Source organism: Anoplopoma fimbria, chromosome 10 (genome assembly GCF_027596085.1).
Source record: "Anoplopoma fimbria isolate UVic2021 breed Golden Eagle Sablefish chromosome 10, Afim_UVic_2022, whole genome shotgun sequence".
In the NCBI taxonomy this organism is placed as follows: domain Eukaryota; kingdom Metazoa; phylum Chordata; class Actinopteri; order Perciformes; family Anoplopomatidae; genus Anoplopoma; species Anoplopoma fimbria.
In genome coordinates this window covers 8,565,464-8,590,007 of record NC_072458.1, presented here as the reverse complement: position 1 = coordinate 8,590,007, position 24,544 = coordinate 8,565,464, and the positions used below count along the sequence as shown (strand labels likewise).

General features: G+C 41.4%; 1 protein-coding gene across 3 annotated transcripts; it reads right to left on the bottom strand.

The window, feature by feature from the left end:
- Window positions 1–931: 931 nt before the first annotated feature.
- On the bottom strand, window positions 932–24,064 carry celf3a (cugbp, Elav-like family member 3a). 3 transcript variants are annotated; one of them, XM_054606310.1, is made up of 13 exons: window positions 23,920–24,064; window positions 22,118–22,200; window positions 12,326–12,374; window positions 10,618–10,746; window positions 9,411–9,490; window positions 8,570–8,713; window positions 7,287–7,431; window positions 5,616–5,756; window positions 5,321–5,380; window positions 4,613–4,717; window positions 4,134–4,277; window positions 3,825–3,957; window positions 932–1,522 (listed from the first exon to the last, which is right to left on the bottom strand). In XM_054606310.1, exons 1-12 carry the CDS (start codon window positions 24,062–24,064, stop codon window positions 3,830–3,832), a joined length of 1,353 nt encoding a protein of 450 aa, XP_054462285.1. In that variant the 3' UTR covers window positions 932–1,522; window positions 3,825–3,829. The 3 variants fall into 3 exon arrangements, with proteins under 3 accessions (XP_054462285.1, XP_054462287.1, XP_054462286.1); XM_054606312.1 differs by lacking the exons at window positions 22,118–22,200; window positions 23,920–24,064 and adding an exon at window positions 20,358–20,449; XM_054606311.1 differs by lacking the exons at window positions 22,118–22,200; window positions 23,920–24,064 and adding an exon at window positions 20,334–20,427.
- Window positions 24,065–24,544: the final 480 nt, after the last annotated feature.

Sequence of the window (24,544 nt, the reverse complement as noted above, 5' to 3'; positions counted from 1 at the left end):
CACTTTCCTCATCCTGGTATGTGTTAATGGCATTAATCACCCTGCATACACCCAGACATGCCAAAGGAGGCCAAGGCCTGTTAGGACGTGTCAGACCCAAATCAAAAAGCTGTTGCAGATGGACTGAGTGCACACCTGAATGTGGTTACACACACCTCATCCTTTTCCATCCTCTCAATACCTGAGTTGGATATTTATGCATGCAGTGTCATCAATAACTCATGGCTGAGGCTGGGTTATTGATGATTTAACATAATTGTGTGCAATTATAATGGACTTTATGTACAGGCTTGTTATTATACTGCACTTACCAAGAACAGTTAATTCAAGCAGCAACAATAAAAATGATTGTCTTATTTAATTTATTTTACTGTTCCTTGGTACAACCTTACCTTACACAGTTTCACATGCAACCAACACAGGAGGCCAGATGTTTTCCACTTTGCTCAATACTTCCTCAGGCCCATAGAGAGCAGCAAACTCCCCTGGATAGCTTATTTATGATTAACACCCAAACCTTGACACAACCTTAGTCTAGTCTGTCATCTGTTTCAACATTTTTGATTCATCATGCCAAGGGAAGATGGATCACATGATGCGAACAGTTAAGCAAACACACAATTTAATTCTAAATTGTACTTTATTTTCTTTTAAAGACATATGTTTTAAAACAGCGATTGTAGAGAATAAATAAAGAAACATTATGTTTTGTTTTTTTTACTTCCATAGGTACATTTATGTAATTAAAAACTCTATAATAAGTGTTTTCATTGTCTTGAAGACCACAGAAATCCTCTTTTTTTTCTTCTTCTTAAATTAAAAAAGAAATTGTCACATCCCCCCCAAACCCGCCCCACCCTCATCAAATTGATTACCAAATAAATTAAACGTAAAAAATCAAGATAGAAAAATTCCCAGCCATTCCTTCAGCTTTGATAATTTGAAAAGTAGTGGCAGCAGAGAATCTTAACTGGTGAAGTCCTTAAACTCCTTTAAAACCAAGGTATGTACAGTGAGAGGAAATTCAAATCTCTTCCAGTTTAATTACCCCATGATTTTAATTTACGTATAAATAATAAAACTAACTCTACATAACAATATTACCAATGGTAATAATACAGAATAGTATTTTCTTTTCACCTCCGGCTGTGTAGACTGGCCTTCTTTTAATGCCATAGACCACAAATCACACTATACAGTAGAACCCTGTTCAGGAGAATAACATCAGTGATATGCTTTTTCTTAACATGTAGATCTTGTTGCTGACAATAGAGTATGTACATAATATAAATGAATCCAGCGCTGGAATGATAGGAAATCTGGAGCACTTCTGATATTGCGGATGCGGATTCTGTAGTATTTTGTTGCTGATATTACTGCTGTTGTCTGTTGTTTTTTTGAAAGCGCATACACGTGATACTGCTTTTTGTGAAGTGTTGCTCCTGTGCTATACGGTTGGTCAAACAACCAAAAAAGGCTGGGACATCCCAAGTGGTTTTCTTGATTGAACTCTTAGGTTTTCCTGGAGATAAAGAAGAAAAGGAGAGAGAAAAGAAAAAAAAAGCACAGAGCATTTTAAACCAAATCACACACATCAAACACATAAATTAAAGACTTTGGAAGAGGAGTGGTGTCTGCAATACACACTGCTTGCACTGATGCCTCGGGGGAGTCTCGGTAATCAACTAGTGTCCATGCAATTCAAATAGTGACATACTGCTGCAGGTATATGCACGTTCTTGGAAAATAGTTTGTCATCTCTTTTGGCAGGCAAATTAATTCAGAACATGCACAGTAGGAATTCTGGTGGGGATAACTATAACCTCCACATTTTTAGAAAACAGTTGGAGCTCATTTTACATTTATTCTAATGATATTCAGAACCATGTCATCCCCCAAAACTGTAGTTTCTCAGGGAGGTAAAAGTATTCAAATCATCCACCAGACAGTTTATTTATGATGCAGGTTGCTGCAAACAGGGCATCTGCAGGTACCAGAACAATCTATTTGTGTCATTTTAAGACCTTTACGTAATGCCAGTTTATCTAAATAGAACAATTTAACAAAAATGCGAATTATCTTTCCCTTATGAATATTGACTAAATTGAAAACTCCTTAACAAGAAGTCATTAAGCCTCAAACTTTGTTCAAACCTTTTAACATTTCTATAAATTATGATTATGATTTATTTCTGACAATCAGTATCTAAACTTTTCAAATTTAGTCAGTGACCTGCAGAAACCCTGTGCATAAGACACTTTTTGTGTTTTTGGTTATTAGAAGTGTTAAGTGTAAATTTTGGAGGCATTATTTGAATACTATAACTATATATACTATTATTTGAATACTTTGAGTATTTTTTGGGGTTGTTATTATCATGGTTTTGGAGTCCCAGAATTCCTACAGAGGAATGCAGTTCCTCAGCCAGCAGCACGCGTCACAGGAACCAAACAGCTTTACCCAAAACCTTCTAAAGTAAGGTTAGTGTCTCAGTTGGTACAACACACACAACACACACACACACACACACACACACACACACACACACACACACACACACACACACACACACACACACACACACACACACACACACACACACACACACACACACACATTCACTTGCACATGAATATTTTTTTAACATCTAGTCAACACAAAACACTCACACTGATATAAATGCACGCACCATCTCGTTGTCTCACACTTGGGCCTCCCACAAACCACCATCATTCACGGACAAATACTAGGTTGTCAACCATTTACAGGGGCACGTTCAGAACATTTCCAGTCCCACAAAAAACAACAAAGTTCAGGCACAAAGTCACTTGGAATTGAGTTATAACCAAACGAAAACCCCGCACTCACCGAAGACTACCACATCAACCAACTAAACAGAGGGAATATGTAAGAATGATAATCATGACAGACAAAAAGGAAACTAATCAAAAACCAAAAGTCTAAAAGGAAACAAAATCTAATATATCCATATTTGATGGACAAAAGGCTAATTTAGCTCTTAGCATTGAAGCTTTTAGAGAAAAAAACAGAATGTCATGATAATCAATTACTTACAAATGCTGAGGTAAAGTGACAGTTATTGATCAGTGTTTGCAAGGATTAAAACCAGGACAAAATAATAAGAGGAAACTCACAACGCACCAAACACAGTTCATGGTCGCCACAGTAACCCGCCATGCAGTTTGAGCATGGTGAATCAAGGCAACGGCCGAAAATAAAATTGCTAATGGCAACCATCACAGGCAATATCGCCACAGCAACCAACACAGGCCAATTAACTTACAACGCAGTGAGAAGGAAGGGGGGGAGGTTTTAGCGGTTGCTAGGCAACCGTAGCCATAGCGACGCACGTCTCCACGATATATGTATGGACGGGACAGTCTTGAGAGTGGTGTGATGTTTTTTTCAGGAAAAATGGCATATGGCACAGCACAAAAACAATAAATGAAAAGTAAAACAAAAAATTAATGACGAACAGTAGTCGGTATTCAACCCTGCGACAGAACACTGGTTAGACAGAACATTTGAACCGAGTAAAAATCTACATCTCAATCAAACTGTCCCTCAACATACTGAGCACACAATGTATTTCAAATTGATGAGTGCTGCCACCTCATTAAAGTTAATCTACTGTAGGGCTATTGACTTCTTCAGTTCCACATGAAAGACAGCCATTTAAGCTCTGAGCCCCCCAATTACATCCACTCTGTCTCTTTAACTTCCAGTCACATTTTCAGCTGTCTATCAATCCTTTAGGGAGCCCGTCCCCATCTCCTCAAGTGTGTCAATACACAATAACTCACCTCCTTCAGTAAGGCCTGTTGGCATCCTTGGGCCTCTTCAGCTGCACCTTCAGTCTCTTCATGCCGATCTGGAAGCCGTTCATGGCCTGGATGGCAGTCTGGGCGCTTGATGGGTTGTCAAAACTCACAAAACCTAAGGGGGAAGTAACAGAATGAAAGAATGAACACAAACATTCGCCAGCATCATTTATGGGGAAGAAAAAGGGGAACGTTAATGAAGCTAAAATTTGGTCAAAACATTTATTTCTTTACTTAGGAAAGAATATCTCTTAAAACCACAAGGTGACAACAACCATCACAGTGACTCACCAAAGCATTTACTCTGGTTGGTGGCGCGGTCCACAAAAACCTTTGCAGAGATAACGTTTCCGAAAGGAAGGAACATCTGCAGTATCTCAGAGTCAGTGAACTCCTGTGGCAGGTGGTAGATGAAGATGTTACATCCCTCAGGACCTGTTCACAAATAGAGCCACGACGACACAGATGTGACATGACAAGACAAGACAGGTTAGGCAATCAGTGAGGACTACAGTGTGGAGTTAGTGTGTGTAGCACAATGTGCAACAATAATAATACATTTAATTTGTATAGTACTTTTTTAAATGATCAGAGATGCTTTGCTTGACTTGAAAACCATATATCAAAAGTGCTTTAAAGGAATAGCTTGACATTTTGGGAAATGCATTTATTTGTTTTCTTTTCCCAAATATCTTTGGGACTTTTGGAATCTCTGTGGACAAAACAAGAGATTTGAAGATGTAATTTAGTCCACAGCTCTTTGAGTTTACCTTCTCGTTGCTGCAGTTGCTGCGGCTGCTGCGGCTGCTGAGCCACCAGTGTGGGCTGGTGGGGGAACGGCTGTCCCACCAGGCTGTAGGCAGCAGGGTAGGTGGCTGATGGGGAGGAGGAACAGGTGAGCAGAGAGCAGCAATGAGGCACGATAGAGCCTGCAAACTAATCAGTTTCTCCTCAAAACAACATCAGACAGGGCTTCATTCCCACCTACAGATTTGCTAAAAACCCGGAGATGCTTTGCATTTAGTTTGTGATGTGTGACTCATTCTATAAGGCTGCAGATAATTACATTCTGTAATATATGTGCATGTTTTGACTTTGGATGTAACATTTTTCTTTACACATGCAGTGCTGAGTTGTCGGGGAGTGCAAAGGTAATGTAGCTACATCCCATTATGTTACATAAAACTGTTTTGCATTCTGGTTAGACAGACTGGAAGGCTATATCTGGGAAATAAAACTACAAAAATCTGAAGTGCAGTGGTCAAACTTTATGGGAAATGTTTATTTTTAAGATTATTTCTTATTTTCTTTTCTCTCCTTCTAACATTGATAATTCAAATAATGTATGCAAACTTATTATCAGCAGCAACAGTAAGGCAAGTATATAGCAATACATTCATATGAATAAACTGCAATTTATGGTATAAATGTACGCTATATCGGACACAACTAAGTTCAACTGAGACAGTGAGGCTCACCTGTATAGTGCTGCATGCCCGTATAAGCTTGCTGCAGGGGGTCCAGGACAGGACTCTGAGCTGTGGCAGAGTAAACACATCGTCATCAACTGCTATATGCACACACACAAAAATCCTGAATGCTATTTTGGAGCACATCAGCACGCTCCAAATAACATTTAGTGCTTTAATTTAATCTCGTGGTTGCACATCAAAACGGAAAGCATGTAAATCGGTGCAGTAATATAATTTTCGCAGCAACACAGTCGTTCTTTACTTTCTTGTGACGCTAATGTTAAGGACGTTGTGGCTTTACCTTGATAGGCATGAACCCCATTGGTGTACAGGGCCTCAGTTGCTGATTGGCCGTTGGGCATAGTTGGCAAAGAGGCGTAGCTGAGTGGTGGAGGCAGAGCAGGAACAGGTGTGGCTGCCATGGAGGGTGGAGTGCTGGTACCTGGAACAAGTTCAAGGAATTTATTTTTATTCAAATAAATTCAATCAACAGCAGGAATGCAGAATTAAAAGCAAGAAAAAAAGGAGATTTGTGTTAAGTATCAATAGATTTGTCAATCAAAAGAAAATTATTTGATTTACATTTTTGATGATTGTTTCTTTTAGTCATTTATGAAAAATCTCGCAAATCACAAGTTTGCCTCAAGGAGCTTTTCAATCTGTACAGCATATGACACTCTCTGTCCTTTTACCCATTTATTCAGAAAAGGAAAAAATATTAATTAAAACTGAACTGAGGAACAATGAAAGAAACCTCTGGAAGAGCAACAGAGGAGGGATCCCTCTCCCAGGAAGAACAGATGTGCAATAGATACCGTGGTTACAGAATAACCAGCATAATTCAATTATTACTATTAGTATTATTATGTATTGACAATAAAAAATATGATATAAAATGTTTGAAGAAAAACTCAGCTCTAACAACAGTAAGAGTTCACAGCCAGGCTCGCCGCTCTGAGAGACTGCCCTTTGGCACAGCGGTGCTTTGAGCGAAATGCTAGCATCAGCATGCTACTTTGCTCACAATGACAATGTTAACATGCTGATGTTAAAGGGGCCCTGTGGAGTTTTTGACCTATAGTAGTGCTATGGAGCATATTTTTTTAATGATGCACGCGAGAGAAGTGATACGCACTCCTGCTATGGTTTCAAACTAAACCACCGATCTACAGGTGGCTGCAATGCATAAAGAAACACAGCAATTTGCCAACAAGGCAGGGACGAAGAAACCTGCATGCTAGTAAACATGGATGTAAACAATGCAGGATATATATATATATATATATATATATATTTTAAGACCTTAAGGAGACAACACATTGCGCTTTGGTGAGAAAAAATGATTGTAAATATACTTTCTGCTTGTTTACAAGAAAACTCCACAGGGAGCAGGTGATGTTCAACACCATCATCATCTTAGTTCAACATGCTAACATTTGCTAAAATATAGCCAAGGCAAGGTATTTGGTCATGAATCAAGGTATAGGACACATTAAAGTTTTGACCTGATGATGGCACTAAATTAAATAGCTAAGGGATCACCAAAGTTATTACAATGCATCCTGAGGGGGACATCAATGTCTGGACTTTTGCTGTTTACAGTTTCATTAGTTTAAAGTTGCTGCTTATGTCTGTTTCATATAATTCTTAATTGAGTACCATTTTTTTTCAATCTCTCAGATATCAACATTGGTGTCGCCAGTGTTAATCTGACCGTATTACAGACTATCCAAGGATTTGCAAAATGCAGGTACTCTAACTCAATCCCTGTTTTACTGCATTTTCCGCAGTACATGTAAAAGCTAACATGGCTAACATCATGGCAGACTGAGGAAGAAAAAAAACCCTACAAAATAGATGTTTGTTATTTTTTGGCCTCTTAGGTCCACCTCTCCTTGTGTGCCCATGCTCATATTTCAGGCAGAAATCTAATCAGGGCCGGCCGGGGCCAGACATCTCTGCCTCTCATTACCTGAGGAGGGGGTGATGGATGCGATCGGCGTGGCAATGATGCTGCTGGGGTTGAGGGCGGCGAGTTGCTGCATCTGAACCGCCGCCACGGTGGCAACAGGAGAGAGGTAGGCCGACTGCGCCACCAGGGCCTGCTGCTGCATCAACTGGAGGACGGAGACAGAGGGAGAGAGGTTGGGATCAAGAGGAGGGGAGAGAGGGAGTCAGGTTATTCTGTGTTTAGAGTAAGGAGAATTATGTGAAGGATCTGACAATGTTTTTGTGTGTAGAATGTAGACTTTAGGTGTGTGTTCCCTGAGTTTAGTCGCAGGCTTGTAGAGTAGATAAACTAACCAAATTTTGCAAAGGCTCCACATCAGACATTTAATGAGTGATTTCTGTAGATTTCAATTGCAGATGGAAACACTTTGTTCAGATTTCCATTAGTAATTAGTCATACAAGTCAAGCATATTTAATATAATTTCAATGGCTCCAGTCTGAACCTCAATCAGGAGTCAATATAATTGAAGGCCTCCTCTCTGCATGCTGCAACATAACACAGACAGACAAATTGTCCTTGGTGACTCACTCTGTCCTTTCAGACCTGACCAGACGCGTCATGGTATTCTTGATCAGTCAGTGTGCAAAATCAGGGTGTAATTGGTATTTTATTAAATATTATATATTGGATTTATATTAAATCCTGCCTTTTCAGCTTTAAGTGCACCTGCATTTTTCAGAAAGCAATTATATTTGGGGTTTTAGTTTAACTTTTTATTGAACAAAAGATTGCCTCTAAAGATCAACACATCCATTACGGGTAAAAAAAATATATAAAAGCGTTGTCAGGCCTCCTTAAGCATCACAAACTGAAGGACTGTAAATGAGCCAAATCTGAAACCATTTGCAGTAAACGGTCAATTAACAACGAGAGCAGTAATGTGGCTTTACTCTAAATCTTTCCTGTTAAAATCTCAATTTTTTTTCACATCAGCTTTTACAGCAGTACTGGACTAATCTTCAATCATGTAATTGTTCTTCACAGACAATAAGTAGGAACAAAGAACATTAAACGTTATTTCTCTGTAATAAAACAAGATAAAGACCTTTCAGCAACACTCAGGTAGTGTCCTTGTGAAAGAGTGTGTGTTTCTAAAGAAATCTGTCTATCTCTGTGTATGTGTGTGTGTGTGTGTGTGTGTGTGTGTGTGTGTGTGTGTGTGTGTGTGTGTGTGTGTGTGTGTGTGTGTGTGTGTGTGTGTGTGTGTGTGTGTGTGTGTGTGTTGGGAGGGGGTGTTACTCACAGCCTGCGTGTAAGCATTGTAGGCCCCGAGGTGCAGGGTCATGGGACTGATGACTCCCAGCTGAGAGGCCACCTGCTGCATCCGCCGGAGCCCTCGCTCCTTCTCTGAATCGGCAAACTTCACCACCAGGCTGGACGAGGCACCCTGCGGAGGAAATGGGACACTTAACAACATAACTGGACATCCTGGTGGTCAAGGGATCAAAGACAATCACAGCATCCTGGTTCCGACCAGGGACATGTGTTGCAAGTCATTTCTTCTCAGATTCCCATCATTGCTTATGGTTCTAAACTGTCTGACATCAAAATGAATGCAAACATGTCTGTTTACTGTTTTAATAATTCCTGTAATAATTAAATATATTTTTTTTACATACAGTTAGATATTATTTTAATTTAGTTGACTGCAGCCGGTTTAGTTGCACCAAATGATGGTACAAATTACCTGCAGCAGAAAAAAAGATGAGGACGTTTTACAAAGATTTTGTCCTTTATTGTAGGTGTGTGTGTGTGTGTGTGTGTGTGTGTGTGTGTGTGTGTGTGTGTGTGTGTGTGTGTGTGTGTGTGTGTGTGTGTGTGTGTGTGTGTGTGTGTGTGTGTGTGTGTGTGTGTGTGTGTGTGTGGTGTGGAGGGGGGACAGAAATGAGAAGCGGTGACTGTTAGCTGAGTCACCACGTTGAGTGTCTAAATGACTGTATTTGGAGCATCTAAAAGCGTGTATACTGTATTTGAGTATGAGTGTGACCATGTGTTTCTCTGCACGTGTGCATGTGTGTGTGTGTGTGTGTGTGTGTGTGTGTGTGTGTGTGTGTGTGTGTGTGTGTGTGTAGGGGTGGACTCACTGGTAAAGTGCGACTCCCGTGCAGAGTGTTGATGGCGGCCTGGGCCTCAGCGTTGCTCTGGTACTTTACAAATGCACACCCTACAAGAAATGACACACCATTAAACGTGGCCTCACACAGACAGACAGACACACACACACTCACTCCCGGTATACAGAAACTACTTCCCTTTAAAAATACATTAGGAGCCGTCTTACATCCAGGCGCTTCATCAGTTACCGTGGCATCGTTAAACATGGTCCACAAAACATTCATTGCTTCATCAATCACAGTCCGTAAACCACCAAACGCATCATTAGCCATGACCCATAAAACCTATTGCACCATTAGTCATGCCTCATGCACCAAACGCAGAAAAAAGTCTAGCATCTGTGTTTGAACTGTCGCCGGACTTTGATTTACATGGCAAATATCATTAGCTTTGTTGTTAGTGACAATATAAATTACCTTCACATGGTGGTAATGTGCTGAAGGCTTAATTCTCAAGGCTGGATAAAAACTTAAACAGTTAAACAAAGTTTGTTTAACTGTGTGTCACTTTAACAGTCGTGATCTGGACTCTTTTTGTAATCAGTTCATATTAGAGATCATTAAAAACTAAAGGAAACCTGGGTTAAGGGTGTTTTGTAAATAGTGGTGAATAAAGCTTGGGAAAAAAATTGTCATTCACTGGGACAAATGTAAATTTAGTGTGTAGGATTTTAGGTAGTCTAATTGATTTAGATAAGGTAATGCATTAGCTTTTCCATTGTGGACATTTGAAATCACTCAAATGGTTAAACATTGCTAACATTGTTCAGTCCTGCCTATAATAATGGCCAGGCACCAAACCACTTACAGGTGTTTGAGTATACAACAGGCTGCAGATATAATACTAGTCAAATTCCATAGAGGCTTTTTTGAATCCAAATCCTTTGTGTGGCATTTTTAAAAATAGGTGTTTTTTTGTTCAAAGAATCTGAAAGGGGATATGGTTGAATGTACTTAGCATTTCAGTAAACATGATGACATAACAGACTTGCACATAAATCTGTAATGTAACAGAGGCACAGCAGATATTATTGTTTTTATCCTGTGTCCTGCTTTGATTATATGCACAACAATTACTTTGTGTTATATCCTGTTTATAGACTGTTTTTTTGTGTCATGTCCATGTTTCATGCTGGATTTGACTTATTTTGTGTGTTTTATCACTCATTGATGTTACCTTTGCTGGTACCGTCGGGCCCGCGGAGCACCGTGCACTCCTCTATGCTGCCAAACGGCTCGAACATCTTCCTCACATCCGTGTCCGTCTGCTGCTTCCCCAGCATGCCCACAAACAGCTTCCGGTCTTCTAAGGGGAAGGAGGTCGCCGAAAATTGGGAGGGAGAAAAACAGGAGAATGTGCGGATAATGTGAGTGAGGTTACATAGGGAATAAAGCGGGAGCAGATGTTTTATGGGAGAGGTGATACAGGCAGTGAAAAGGGGGGAGGCATGGAAGGGAGAAGTGCCATGTCACCGTACATGCATGAATAATAAAGGACAACATCAGTGTGGTAAGCAGCTACAACGTGGGAGGGATCAGCCTGCTATGCTTTTGCAGCGCCACCAGAGTGCAGTAGCATGAACACCACAACAAACAAACAGCATCTGGCGGTGACTCAAATGTTTGTCACCCTCTGTGTTGTCAGAGAAGCTGCTCCGTCTGTCCCCGTCTGTGAAGGATCAGACCAGTGTTTCTGCATGTTTAAGCCCAATCACTACCAATCACATGCACGTTGCTTCCCTGCAGACTGTTCTCCAAAACATGCCAATGGATTTTTAGATACTCATTTTTGATTTTCCTTCACATTGTCATTTTTCCCCATTCATTTTGATTTGGTATGTAAATCACAAGACTTAATGCTTGTGGTACAGAATCAGTCACAGTGAGCATGTCGTGGTCTATGATTTTGAGATTGTGGTTGAAAAATGTGGTCTTATGTTTTGGATTCAAGAGCTTGCTGCCCCTAAGCTTTGATTTCACAAGTTATGATTTTAAAACCATCAAACTCTTATTTTTGGTAATTTCTTGTAGTAAAGGTTTAGGTTTGACAGCCAACATTTCTGACTAAAACACAAAAATAAAATCCACCATTATGTTGACTAATGTCCCTATTAAACTATAGTATGTTTTGCTTAATGGTCAGAGATAAACAATATGTAATCAAAATGTTGAAAAGTTGGAGAAAATGATCTTCAATAGGCCTTTTTCTGAGCCGACATAGGAGTGAAAGCACAGTTGATGTAATTACATAAGCGTCTAATAGCATTAGCGAAAGCTCTGTTCTATTCAAGTCTCCCAGTAATGTGCAAGAAAAACGTAAAGAATATAGCAATGTAGTAAATGAGTGAAAAAACATATTCTTTAAGTTTAAATGTATAAATGTGCTCAAAAACGTGTGAAAATAAACTGTAAATATTAGGTGACTAGATGTTAGGGCTAAAAGATCTTTAATTGCATCTATCAAGTCCGATTGAACAGTGTAGTACAACTCTGGTAGTTTAAACATGCAGCTTTGAAGCTGTTGAGGCTGTGCCCAGTGTGTGATGCACCGGTGTGTTTTGAATGCAACAAAGCATCCATTTTAACAGGTAATTTAATCAACTACTCTATCTAGAATCATGGTTTTGAGGGATTTGATAATCTCTTGCATATTTTCTGAGCAAATTGTTGCAATTGCATGTCTGTAGAAACTTCCTTAATCATTAACTGGTATTGTCTAGATTGATGGTGTCATTTTAAGATACTGTACACAAAAATCATGGCATTTTACTTGTTACAAGTGTTTCCATGTGGATTCAGGCAAAATGACTGTGTTGGTTGTGTACACGGTGAAGGTGTTGTTTGAACAGGTGCTGTGTCTCTAGATGGGGACAGGTGTCTCTTACCCCCTCTGCTCTCGCTGTCCGCCGGCTTCACTTGGATTGGACGGTTCATCTGGAAAGAAAGAGGTCATGTGGCACGGTCAGTTTTAAATAGAGGACAGCAGTAGTAATCATTAACACAAGAATCACAATTGAATCTATCACTTCATCAAAATGTGGCCACTACTTGTCTTGTAAACTGCAAAAGATGACATTTGTGTGTACTGACTTCCTGTTACGCATCTAGAAATGCTATTAATGCTTTTGTATGACGTAATGGTGACACATGCGTGCATGTATGGATGTCGGTGAATTTGCCCTGAGCTCCAGCCTCCTATGATCCCACAGTAATTTCAAATTTTTGCCAACTCTACTCCAGCAGATCACGGCAGACACCGATATGTGTGACATTCCCTTCACAGTGTCGTACAGTTTCTCTCTCTCTCTCTCTCTCTCTCTCTCTCTCCGAGTCTCTCTCAGAATCTGCTCTAATCCTGCCGTCTATCGTTCCCTCTCCCCCTATCGCACAAAACCAGGAAAAGCACACACCCACGCAGGATTGGGGAAGTGATAAGATTAAGAACACTCGCCGGCTAATCTGGATTACAGGAGCACGCAGCATCAGAATAGCGAGAGATTCTGAGCCCGACAGAGAGACAGAGATGAGGGTATACAGGGTTAGAAAGGAAGGAATTATAAGTGGAAAAACAACAAAGAATAAAAGAATGACAAAGAAAAAGGAGAGCACACGCGACACACAGAGGGATTAGGCGACCTTTTCATAATTCATCAAAAGACAAGCTGCTGAAATGCCATTTTTTATTATCCTCACCACTATTTAACAAAACCCCTTATATGAAATTGTGCACACATCAGTGCCTCGTCTTTCAAATGTATAGAGCCCGGTGAAAAGAGGCATTGAGTGAAATGAAGAAAAGAACGAACAAGAGAGCGCAAACGGGAAAAGGGTGGGATTGAGAGGGATTGTGGGGAAGGGAGGGAGCATATGGAGGAAAGGATGGAGGTGGGGGATGTGAGCCTGTGTGAAGGGGAGGAGGAGGGTGAAGGAGGGAGGGTGATGTCGAGGTGAGAGCAACAGGGTGACACTCTGTTAGCTGTGGCTTAATGAAGGTCTTAATTATGGAGCTGGTGACATTTTAGCCAGTCACTGATCCTGTGTCACTGATTGATCCGCTGTGATCGGTCACCAGGAGACGCTATCGATTGGGGCCACGGTCGCACTCCACCGCCAGGACTCGCATGCACAAACACCGTCGCCTCCACGCCACCAGCGTACCGAACCACCGGCTAGAAATACCAGCAACACCTGCTGCAGAGGGCCCCTGTGCCCCCTCACTGAGAGCATCCAATTGATTGCACCAATTAATGGGATGATAGAGTAGATGGAGGGGCAAGGTCTCAAAACCATCTTCCAATCAGTCACGCAAATGCGGGCGTCTGCTCCTGCAGTCAGTGAATAGTAATTTTTGTTTAAATTATAGTTTAGTTTGCAGCGAAGATAACATCATCCTGACCAGGCCCACAAGCTAAAAGTCAGGTGATCGTGGTGTTGTAGGGTGCTTTGGGAAAAAGGATTTTAAAAGGATCCATTAATTGTCTCTTGTGCAAAGTTTACCTTGATACCAATCATTTCTTATGCTATTTGCACTTGCAAATGTTATATATTTACTACTTTTATAATTTCTGTTTTGCTGCCCATTGGGGCTTAAATTATGTGGTTTAAATATCAAACTAAACATTGCTTTATTCTTAGACGTCATTTGCACTCTTTAATCTAATTGTGGATTTTTGTACCTGTGGATATGAGGTTAAATATTAAGATGTTTTTTTTTTTTTATCAAAAGATTATCAACTAGAGGTCTTAATAGTTGAGGCTGCATTCCATATTTTCTGAAAATATAATGTGTGGCATGGGGGAAAAGAGGGCAGCTCTAAACAAATAAAATCAAAGCTGAGGGTTAAGGATGCAGGCAATTGGGGACATTTTTCTTTTAACATGTCCCCAATTGCAGCAAAAGATAGATGGTGCATGGTCTGATGTGGTCATAATAATAAGATAGGACATACAGGCCTACATTTTAAAATATTGGTGAGTGTTTTCACATACATTTAGTCCTGTTTTTTTATTCCCCATGCATAGTATTCATCAAACATTTAAAGCTAGGGTAGGTAATGTATTTCAGAATTTTTTTTTGTTATATTTGTTTAAATTACATCCCGACAGCTATCAATAAATCAACTGCTCTGACAAAAAAGAGAAATCAATCAATTTATTCACCTGCCTCCCTGAACCGCACTCTGCCTGTGCACTTATTGCGCATCACTGGTGTTTTCCAGTTACTTTAATTGGAAAAGAGTTAGCTACACTGGGATGCATTTTATTGGTTGGATAACTTTAAAAAAATCAAGATTACTCCTGCTGGCACAACCGTCAAAAACATGACACTGACAACAAGACCCTAATGTGTTCTGTGGATGATTCTGCCCCACATGCTATACACTGCACTACACTGCAATATACATACACAAATTCTTTCTATATAAAAAACACAGACCATCTACAAGAGACTCATAATGACTCATAATGAGATTAGATGGATTCCTTTTTTTAATGCAAAGATAACGATAAGACTTGGTGAAATATCTTGTCTCAGTTGGGTTGGGTAAAGGAGTCAAAGCTTATGCTACAACCTTATGGCAGTAGTTCTGTGTGACATCTTTGATTGATATTATGTTTGAATGATGCCTGTAAAAAAATGGCGTGGCCCATATTCCACTGCAGGAGGAAACAGCGAAGGCCGCGACGGTGGTGACAGAGAGAAGCGCAGCAGATGGCTCAGGAGATTGGAATTAGAATATACAAGAGGGAAAACAGTGAGAAGTGGAGGCCATCGAGGCTCTGCCACTTCAGATCGGCACGGCAACCGGCCCCACTTCTCTGACGAAGACGGCGCTCGCATGTCCATCGCCATGACAACCCCGGTGATGAGAACTCCACATCAGGTAAACAAGGTTGCCCTGAACGACGTGTTGAAGAGACGGGTGAAAAACAAATGAGGAGGACAAAGGGTGCTTCTAGGTCGAGAGATAGGGGGATTAGACGTGCGAGGGAGGAGGGGTGAGGCAAGGAGGAGAGGAAAAATGAAAGACACCGCACCAAAGAAAAAAAAAGAAAGGATGATGGAGGGAGCGCTCGTGCCTGTTGAATGTTGGCGCTGCCTCGAGAGCAGATGCAGAAGCAGGGAGAAAAATATCTCCCTCTAAGCCTAAACCACTAACGCACACTTTACAGTAATTTGCTCTCTCTCTCCCCTCCTCCTCCTGTTGCTCCCCTCCCCTTTCTCTCCGAGGCTTGTTTACAAAAACAGTTCCATACTGTGCACAGACAGCACAAGGCAAAACCTTTTTACAGCCATTTTTACCAGTGTGTTTCTGCTATTTGATTTGTTTTTCCCCCATGTGCTGCATCTCCAAACACATAGATATTATATACAATCATATACGAATAAACACACATTCATTCTCCCCCCCCCCCCACACACACACACACTCACGCTCTGTCTGCCCCTGTCGCTCACAGCAACATCGACACATACTTAATCTGTTCGCTCTGCGATGCCACGGGGGATTTTGCTGGGATTATGAGATATTAAATCCATAGATCATTCAATCAAATCACAGCCCCGACCCCTTCGCCGAATGCAAGACCCCCCATAACATCAACGTCCATACCCATCAAAGAGAGGCCTCCGCTCCAATGCAAATGCATTTTCATCTACCACGACAACGTAAATGTGTTTTAAATAGAGCATCGTTTAGAGTTGGAGCGGGTAAAGGCACATTGATGATGATATTTTTCTCTATTATGCACACAGAGCAGATGATAATCTCTACGCTCAACGTAGCCAGTGTTGTTAAGTCTATATAGCAGGCTGCTGCTGTGTGAGGGTGACACATTTCTGTCGCCTGTTTTCTCTCCAATATCAATCCATTCTGCCCTGAAAAGCGGCCACTCTGAATGGTAAATTTATCAGCAGAGACCATCTCCCCCTGCTCTTTCAAGAACATTTACAGCAGGGAAGCAGAGTTGGAGGTGGAGGATGGGGGTGTAGTTGGGTGGGGCAGGGTGGGGGGGGGGGGCACAAAGACAATTTTCTATCTTTGCCTCCCCTCCGCTCCATCACACAGAGCTGGTCATTGCATCGCGCCGGTCGCCTAGCAACCTGGCATCCCTCTCGTCCCCACCGTCTCCAGGCAACGAGACCTGCGACCGTAATCAACCTGCCAGCTCCCCGCCTCCCCCTCCCCTCCCTGCTCTGTTCCTCTCCCGTCTCTGCTGCTTTTGCTCCCTCGCTTCTCCATCCACCTCCTCGCCGCGAATGCACTTACGCTGGGACGTACTTGTGAATTCACCCGGGGGAAAAGCACAAGCACAGGTGGAAATTGGTATATTCACTGGCAAAAAATTTTTTAAATAAAAGGGAGATTAATAGATGCAGATGACTGTGAGCTCGCACAAAGAGTTGTAACAAAGCGACAGAGGCAGGGACCAAAAAATAAATAAAGCAGAGATGCACAAATACGGCCTGTTAATGTTTCCACACGTGGATGCACACACAGATGCGCACACAAATGGGCGGGCAGGCACAGAAAGCAGGGAGAAAGACTGCCTTCTCCTGAATTCAGCCAGTCGCTAAGTCAATCAAACACAAAGAGACTGACAGCTCGACGCCTGTACAGTTCAATAATATTTAATCAATGAACCAGTCTTCAGTGTCAAAGCTGCTTCCCAGTGCTGTCTCCTTCCCCTACAGGGTTCACTAGTCTGTCCAGTATCAAGGCGAAGCTGACAGCTATTGAAGCTGACATTCAGCCTTTTTTGTCAGACAGCCAACAAAAAATCCTTCAAAGTGGAGAAACTGAATATCAAAGAGTAAATTTCTAACAACACTCAAGTTGACTCTCAATTGTTTTGTCTCTTCTGACTGTTAAATATTCATGTCAAGTGTTGTTTGACTCGACTCAGTGGAGCAGAAGGGAAAAAGAACTGAATCACGGACACATGTGTGTGTGTGTGTGTGTGTGTGTGTGTGTGTGTGTGTGTGTGTGTGTGTGTGTGTGTGTGTGTGTGTGTGTGTGTGTGTGTGTGTGTGTGTGTGTGTGTGTGTGTGGGTACAGATAGGGTCCATGTCCTACTTTCTTTTTTTTTTTTTTTTTTTTTTTTTAAATCCACCATAGTCCAGTGTGTATGTAGTTCAAAGAGCCTAATGAGTTTTGAGACAACAGCCTCTCTCCACTTTTGTGTGCTCCCGTACCACCTCACACTCCCTTAAACCCCCAAAACACACTATTTCTCAGTAACAGATGTCTGTATTTAAGCTGATAAACACACTGCCTCAATGCACCCCCAACCCCCTCCACCCTTACTGCCACCCACTGTTCATTATCTCAAACTTTCATTCATCTCTTCCTCCCCCCCCCATCCTTTCCTTATCCCCCCATTCATTTATCCAATTTCTCTCTAATTCACACCCATTTACCACCGCTATAAATCCAATCTGCATTCATCATACAGTCGCCCCAGAGTGACGTACAGAGGACGGGCCCTTTTTTTTTTTCAGTTGACGCCGCCTGTCCTGTGTCGTCCCCGCACATTGATATGCATGCATATGTAAATTAATGAACGCCTGAATGCACACTCAACTCCAGATAGATTCATCAAGTTAACGCATTTGCTCTGAGGCCGTGCTAATTGCTATCATCATCATCATCATCATCATCACCGCAACTCACTGACATGAGGACATGGCTACATATGGAGGCATTGCTTTATCTGCCTATATTTAGAGACATAAAATGACATGTTAGCAGGTTTACATGTTGATATCGCAGCAGTATGTTTAAGGGTCGCAGTGAAACAAATCTACTGTGTGCTTTTGTGTCATTTTTTGACACGTCAGTTTCTACCTAGATTTCTTATTTTGCTGTAAAAAAAAAAGAGACTAAAATGCAAAGATTGAATAAGTGATAACAGGTTTGTAAGAGACTGTTAACATCACCCTCTGACTGTTCATGGCCCACATGGTCTCCACAGCGGAACTTTTGCATAGACATTAAGAGCACAACGTTCTGGCACTACAACTTCCCATCTCATATCCTGCGTGAAAAGCCTGAGCTATATTTAGCATATGCATTTATTTCAGACTATTGATAAAACCCCTCTGTCTGCTCCGTCTGAGTCCTTATGGCTGAGTAAATGTCAGGCTTAGTCAGATGTTCCACTCAAAGAGGGCTCTTTCCTCTCGTATGGGCAGCTTAAACACAGAAGGCCTCGCAGCTCAGATTCTACACACACACACATACACACGCGCACGCACACACACACGGCAGATAATGAATGAAGAAACCTGAGAGGATCCTATAATAAACCCAACAACTTCCATCCATCCATATCTTTGGATGTGTACTCTCCATGGAAACACACGCACACAAAGACAAACAGACATTTACACACAGCCGCGCATGCACGCACACAAAGGCACACACACCCTTCATTAAACCGCGTTAGTGCGAACACCTGCCCTCCCTTCCCCCGCTGCACATGCAAATATACACTAAAACACACACACACACACAGGCTACTTTCTCACTTGGGCACAGTGGCACTATTAAATACTTATTGCATTTAAAATTAACTGTGAGGCATTGTTGCAAATATTAACTCAAGACAATGAGTGTTGAAGAGGATACTTTATTGTGTCTCTACTGATGCAGATATGAGCTTCAGGGCTGCAACTGACAATTCTTTTCCTTATCGATCAAATGAAAAGTTTGACATTTTGGGAAATGAGCTAATTGGCTTTCATGCCAAGAGTTAGGAGATTAGCTCTATGTCTGTATGCTAAATATGATGCGAAAGGCTGCTTAGCTTATCTTAGAATAAAGACTGGAAACAGTTAGGCTGGCTGTTAAACCAACAAGATATTATGTGTTGACAAGCGAGTACTGGTAGCTGGATTTTGGTGCCTTCGGACAGAGCCAGGCTGTTTCCCCCTGTTTCCAGTCTTTATGCTATGCTAAGCTAACAGGCTGCAGCTTCATTTTAACTGGACATACATGAAAGTGCTATCAGAAGGCTAATAAGCAAAATTCCCAAAATGTCTAACTTTTTGTTTAATCTACCGATTATTTTCTTAATTAATCGTTTGGTCTCCAAAATGCCAGAAAAGCCCATGGGGACATCTTGAAATGTTGACAGTCCAAAACCCAAATATGTTAAGTGTGAGATCCTAGAGGGAAACCAAAAAACCTTCTAAAAAGATGGAAACAGTGAATATTTGAAATTGTGTTTGAAAAATTACTTGAATGCTTCATGAATGATGAAAATAGTTTCTGTATCCTTTTGTGTCTGAGGACCTTTAATGGCAAATTGCAATACGATTCAATCATGAAGCACATCAACAGTTATCTATTTAAAGTTTTTGAAATATTTAAGATTAGTTTGGAGGTTGCTTTGTTTTTTTAATGTGGCATAACTGGATGTTTATTGTCTCCATGAGCCTAAGAGCAGCTGACCAGACGAACTGGCCTGAGACGGCGCAGAGATAAAGCGATAAGAACAGAGGGGACAAGAGTACAAGATGTCCAAATAGGGTTGAGTGCGAGTACCTCCCACATCCATTTCCACACATCCCCTCAGAGTGATTCTCGTTTACTGCTCCTGCCTTTTTTTTTTTCTCCTCCCTTTTCCAACCTCACCTTTCTCTCGCTTTCTCTCCTTGCTTTCGGCTGAATGTGCTTTTGACACTCTTCCTCCCCCTCTCACTTAGAGACGGACTCTCTCACCTGAAATTAAACACAAGGCCAGGTGCCACTCTAAAACTACCATCTGTTCGCCCCTGCCTGACTTCTTTCTTTCTCTTTCTTTCTTCTTTCCCATTGTTAGCAGAGAGAAAGAAATTTCAGTAAAATAGCAAGGAGAAAAAAAAAAAAACTTAAGACCAACTCTTACTTTCCAGAGAAGACAAATGCTTACAAAAAAGCGTTAATGACATCCTTCAGCTTTCTCTTCATTCAGGTGAGCTTTCATTCTCCTTACAGTCCAGCTTTTGTATCGCACGAACCATGAGATGCCAAAGTTAATTATTCTTTGGCAGTGCAGGTGCAATTAGATGACAATTACACCACAGCTGGTAGCAGGGGTGGGAAGCAGTTCTTGTCCGTGTGGGCGTGTGTGGAGCTAATAATATGGTTTTCGTCTTTTTTTTTCTTCTTCTTTTGGCAAGGGAGGGGGGAGGGCAGGAAAGGATTGAGAGCGAACACAGGAGGGTTTAGCTTGTTCCACACGGCTTAGAAGTAAGAGGTTGTGAGGAGGAGAGCCACTGGGGGTGAGACACAGGGGGGACAGGGCTTTAGCCATGGGACATGGGGCCCTGCTGATCCCCTACGAGAGGTCAGAAAGGTCACGCTACTGTCACGCTAACAATGGGATTTCTTTTGTTGCCACCCTCATACCAGCCTGCTCCTTCAACTGGCTCTGTGTCCCCCAATAACCTCCTGCCTGCCATTACAACAATGCTCTGCTGACACAATCAATAAGTCAGTCTTCAACATTTTTTATCATTTAGTAATTGTTTATTTATCACGTAAAAATTTCCAAGTATTTGCTGGCTCAAGCATCTAAAAATGTAAGGGGTGGAGCTATTTGTCTGCCTTAAGTTTTCATCGGTTAATTGGGTTGTCAAAAATTCTTTAAAAATTGTGAAATATGCCCATCACGACCTGCCTTGTTTTGTCCTACCAACAGCCTGGAACTCAAAGATATTCAGTGTACTATCACATGAGACAAAATAAAGCAGCTCACATTTTAGAGCCTGGAACCTTTTTTGTTTGAAAAATTACCCAGGTTTTAGACTGTTTGTTGGATTAAAACAAGAAATTTGACCACACCACAAAGCTGAATGAATGATTCATCGGATGAATCAATACTGAAATGAATCATTAGGTGCAGCTCTACACTGTTCTCCTGCTCCTCCTCTCTTTCCTCAAAAACTATGGTCATGAGCTGCCGTTCGGGGGAGAGAGAGAGAGAAAAAAAAGAAGTGAATGATGTAGATTTCAACAAAAATAACCAAAAGGAAACAGGGGCAAAGCCTTGTTAGTAAAAGAGGAAGCAGCAGCGAGTCTGGGAGCACACTCTGTCTCAGTAATTCCTTGCCTTGTCGCCTTGTCTCTCATATAGTCGGTTATTATAGAGACGCGGCTGTCATGTCATATTTAGCTCTGGAAATGTCATTTGGCAGCACACCTGCTGCCTGGCTATGCTAATAAAGCTAGGTTTAACTTTGATTAGAATTCAGAGGGAGAGATGGATGGAAAGAAGGGGGTGGGGGGGGGAGGGGGTGGGGGGAAGGGGGGAAAGACGGAGAGACACAGAAAGGAAGAGAAACATCAGAGAGAATGAGAGCTGGCAAAGTCACTCCAGCAGCGAGCCTCATAGCTGTCTCTTTCGACCCATGACATGTAGCAAGATGACTCATGCCTTAACTGGATGGATATGTCTGGATGCATCACATATGAAACATAAGAGAGAGAGCAGCCTCTGACCTTTATTGGAGCATATCAGCTAAAGGGGGAAGTCAGGCCTGCATGTCAAACTCGGTTAATTTTCTGGCGTCACTGTGTGTCTGTGTGGTGCGTTCAGATAGCCTAGCATGCCAGTTTTTCTGCTCCCTCTATATATAGATATATATATTCAAATGCAAGCTGCCGAGGATCTCAAAAAGACACACTCACCCCTGGTAATGTCTTCTGCTCGTGCAGTGCATTCTGGGCTTTGAGGGCGGACTCACGTGCACAATATGTCAGGAAGGCACATCCTGGAGAAGTGTTAGAAGATCAGAGAGCAATAAGTCAATGTATTTTTAATGTCAGATTCATATGCTGCATATAATGTCTAGAGTTGGCAGTGCAATGTTATTGCAACTTAATCTTAATTGGCCATTTGCCCCTGAATGCCGGTAGGCAGAAACATGCTGCTGGAGTTTATTGTCCTATTAATCTGTCATTTGATATATGTGTTTTGCTTTTATTTTAACAACTGTTCTGGGTCAGCATGCGTTAAACATTTCTAAAAATGCCTCCCGCCTTTAATCGGGCCATCATTTTTAAAATGTATTTAAAGCAGCATGAAACAGAGACAGGAATTAAAATGAAACAACTCACAACTAACATTTTGCTAAATAGTTCTCACAGCAGCACTGGGGATCTATGGGCTTATTAAATCATAATACCTGGAGACTATTCAGACACAAACCGTCTGAATGGGTATTTAATATCACGCTGCTAAGGCCAAATGTATGCAGTCCTGCATAATAGAGAAAGGCCTTCATTAACCTTTAGGGCTCCCACAAATCATGAATATGCAAATGTATGCAGAATAGGTGTTATAGGTGTTAGAGGACTGATACCACCTGGCCTATACGTTTCCCAAATGGCTGATGGTTTATGTGGATTTATAAAAGCCTTTGTTTTCTGTGCTCAGATTTGCATTAGAAATGACAGTAAAGATCATTGTTTAGCTTAGATCGGGTTGACCAGCTTTATCCCATCTGTCAAGCAGGATTTTGAATGTGCAGGGATATTACTTAGTAGTGGGTGACACTTTTGTTGACTGATATCACCATGTGAGGCCAATTATGGACTGACAAAATACTTTTTGTGAGATTGATCTTTGACGGCTAGCTTTCTGGTCGTGACCATTTGAATAAAATGCAGAGTGCTGTACAACATTTTTATTACCAATTCACTGAAATTCTTTCTTTTTTCTTGCATTTTCTAAATGTAGCACCCAGAGGTAGGCGTGAAGGAAAGCCTCCCAGCATGCATCAGGGAGTCTCATGAAGATGAACACAATCCTCATTTCATGTGTTTTATTTGTGTTTCACACTCTGCTCAACAATGTTCCCACATTTCGATTGTTTTCATAGAGTTAGTTAGCTCCACAATGTGAGAGCATGGTAAACTGGCTAAGGCTGAAGAGTGTATCGTAGATTAATCTAAGGCAGAAAGCAATGGCTCCTCCTCTTGTCCTCAGTCAGGACACTGAACTTCAAACTGCTCTTGATAGTATAAGTATGGCAATGTGAAATTATAATACAGCACTCTGATATTTGGTCAACTCTAAATTAAAAAAAGGAAATTACCAATTACAAAAACATAGTTACTCCATTTCTGCAAAAGTAATTTGCATTGACGTGGGTTGAATTATGTGGATTCAACTTGTAAGTATTTGATGTGAATCTTTGCCCCATTAAAAAAAGGTCAATGTGGATCAATGTCAATCAATGTCAAAAATATTAAATATTAAAAGAGATAAGTGAAGATGCAAACTCTTCACCAACTGTGAATCAGTGTTCTGTTTTAGAGAGATCAGAAGTGTTAAATATCAGGTTTTGGCCTCACATGGATGCTTAAAGAGGCTCCATAGGGACCGAGGCTGAATGAGGACTACATATATTTCCAATATATATATATATACCAAACTAGGATCTTAAAAAATCTTAGCAAATGGGAGTTCTTGGCCCTGCGTTCCTCACCTTTGTGCATCCCTGTGTATTTGTCCTTTATCACCGTCAACTCATAGATCTTGCCAAACTGCTCGAAGATGGGCTTCAGGTCCTTCTCCTCCAGGTTTCGGGGTATCTGCCCGATGAAGAGCTTGATTGCGTCAGGCTCCTTCATTGAGAAGTCTGGGGAGGAATAATAATACACACACACACACACACACACACACACACACACACACACACACACACACACACACACACACACACACACACAGATTGGAGGAGGCGATCAGGAGGAGTAGACAGGAGCCTGCAGGCTTAAATTCACACTGCACAGGAGGTGCAAACAGGAGGCCGGGGATGGAGGTGCAGATGGGAGCGTTCAGTGGGAATGGGGGGCTGAAATGATAGTTTCTACACCCTTGGAGACATGGTAGTAATCTGGTGGGAGATCTTTGGGAGTTTTGAACATAGAAATCCCAATAAAACACATATGAATATCATGTAGGGTAAGACATTACCATATTAATGAGTACATTCTTACAAATTAACCTAAGGCCACTATAAGTTTACAACCACGGATACATTGTCAGAGCTACGCACTATCAATCCTAAAGGAATAGTGATAGTAGTGATAGTGATGAAATTTTCATTT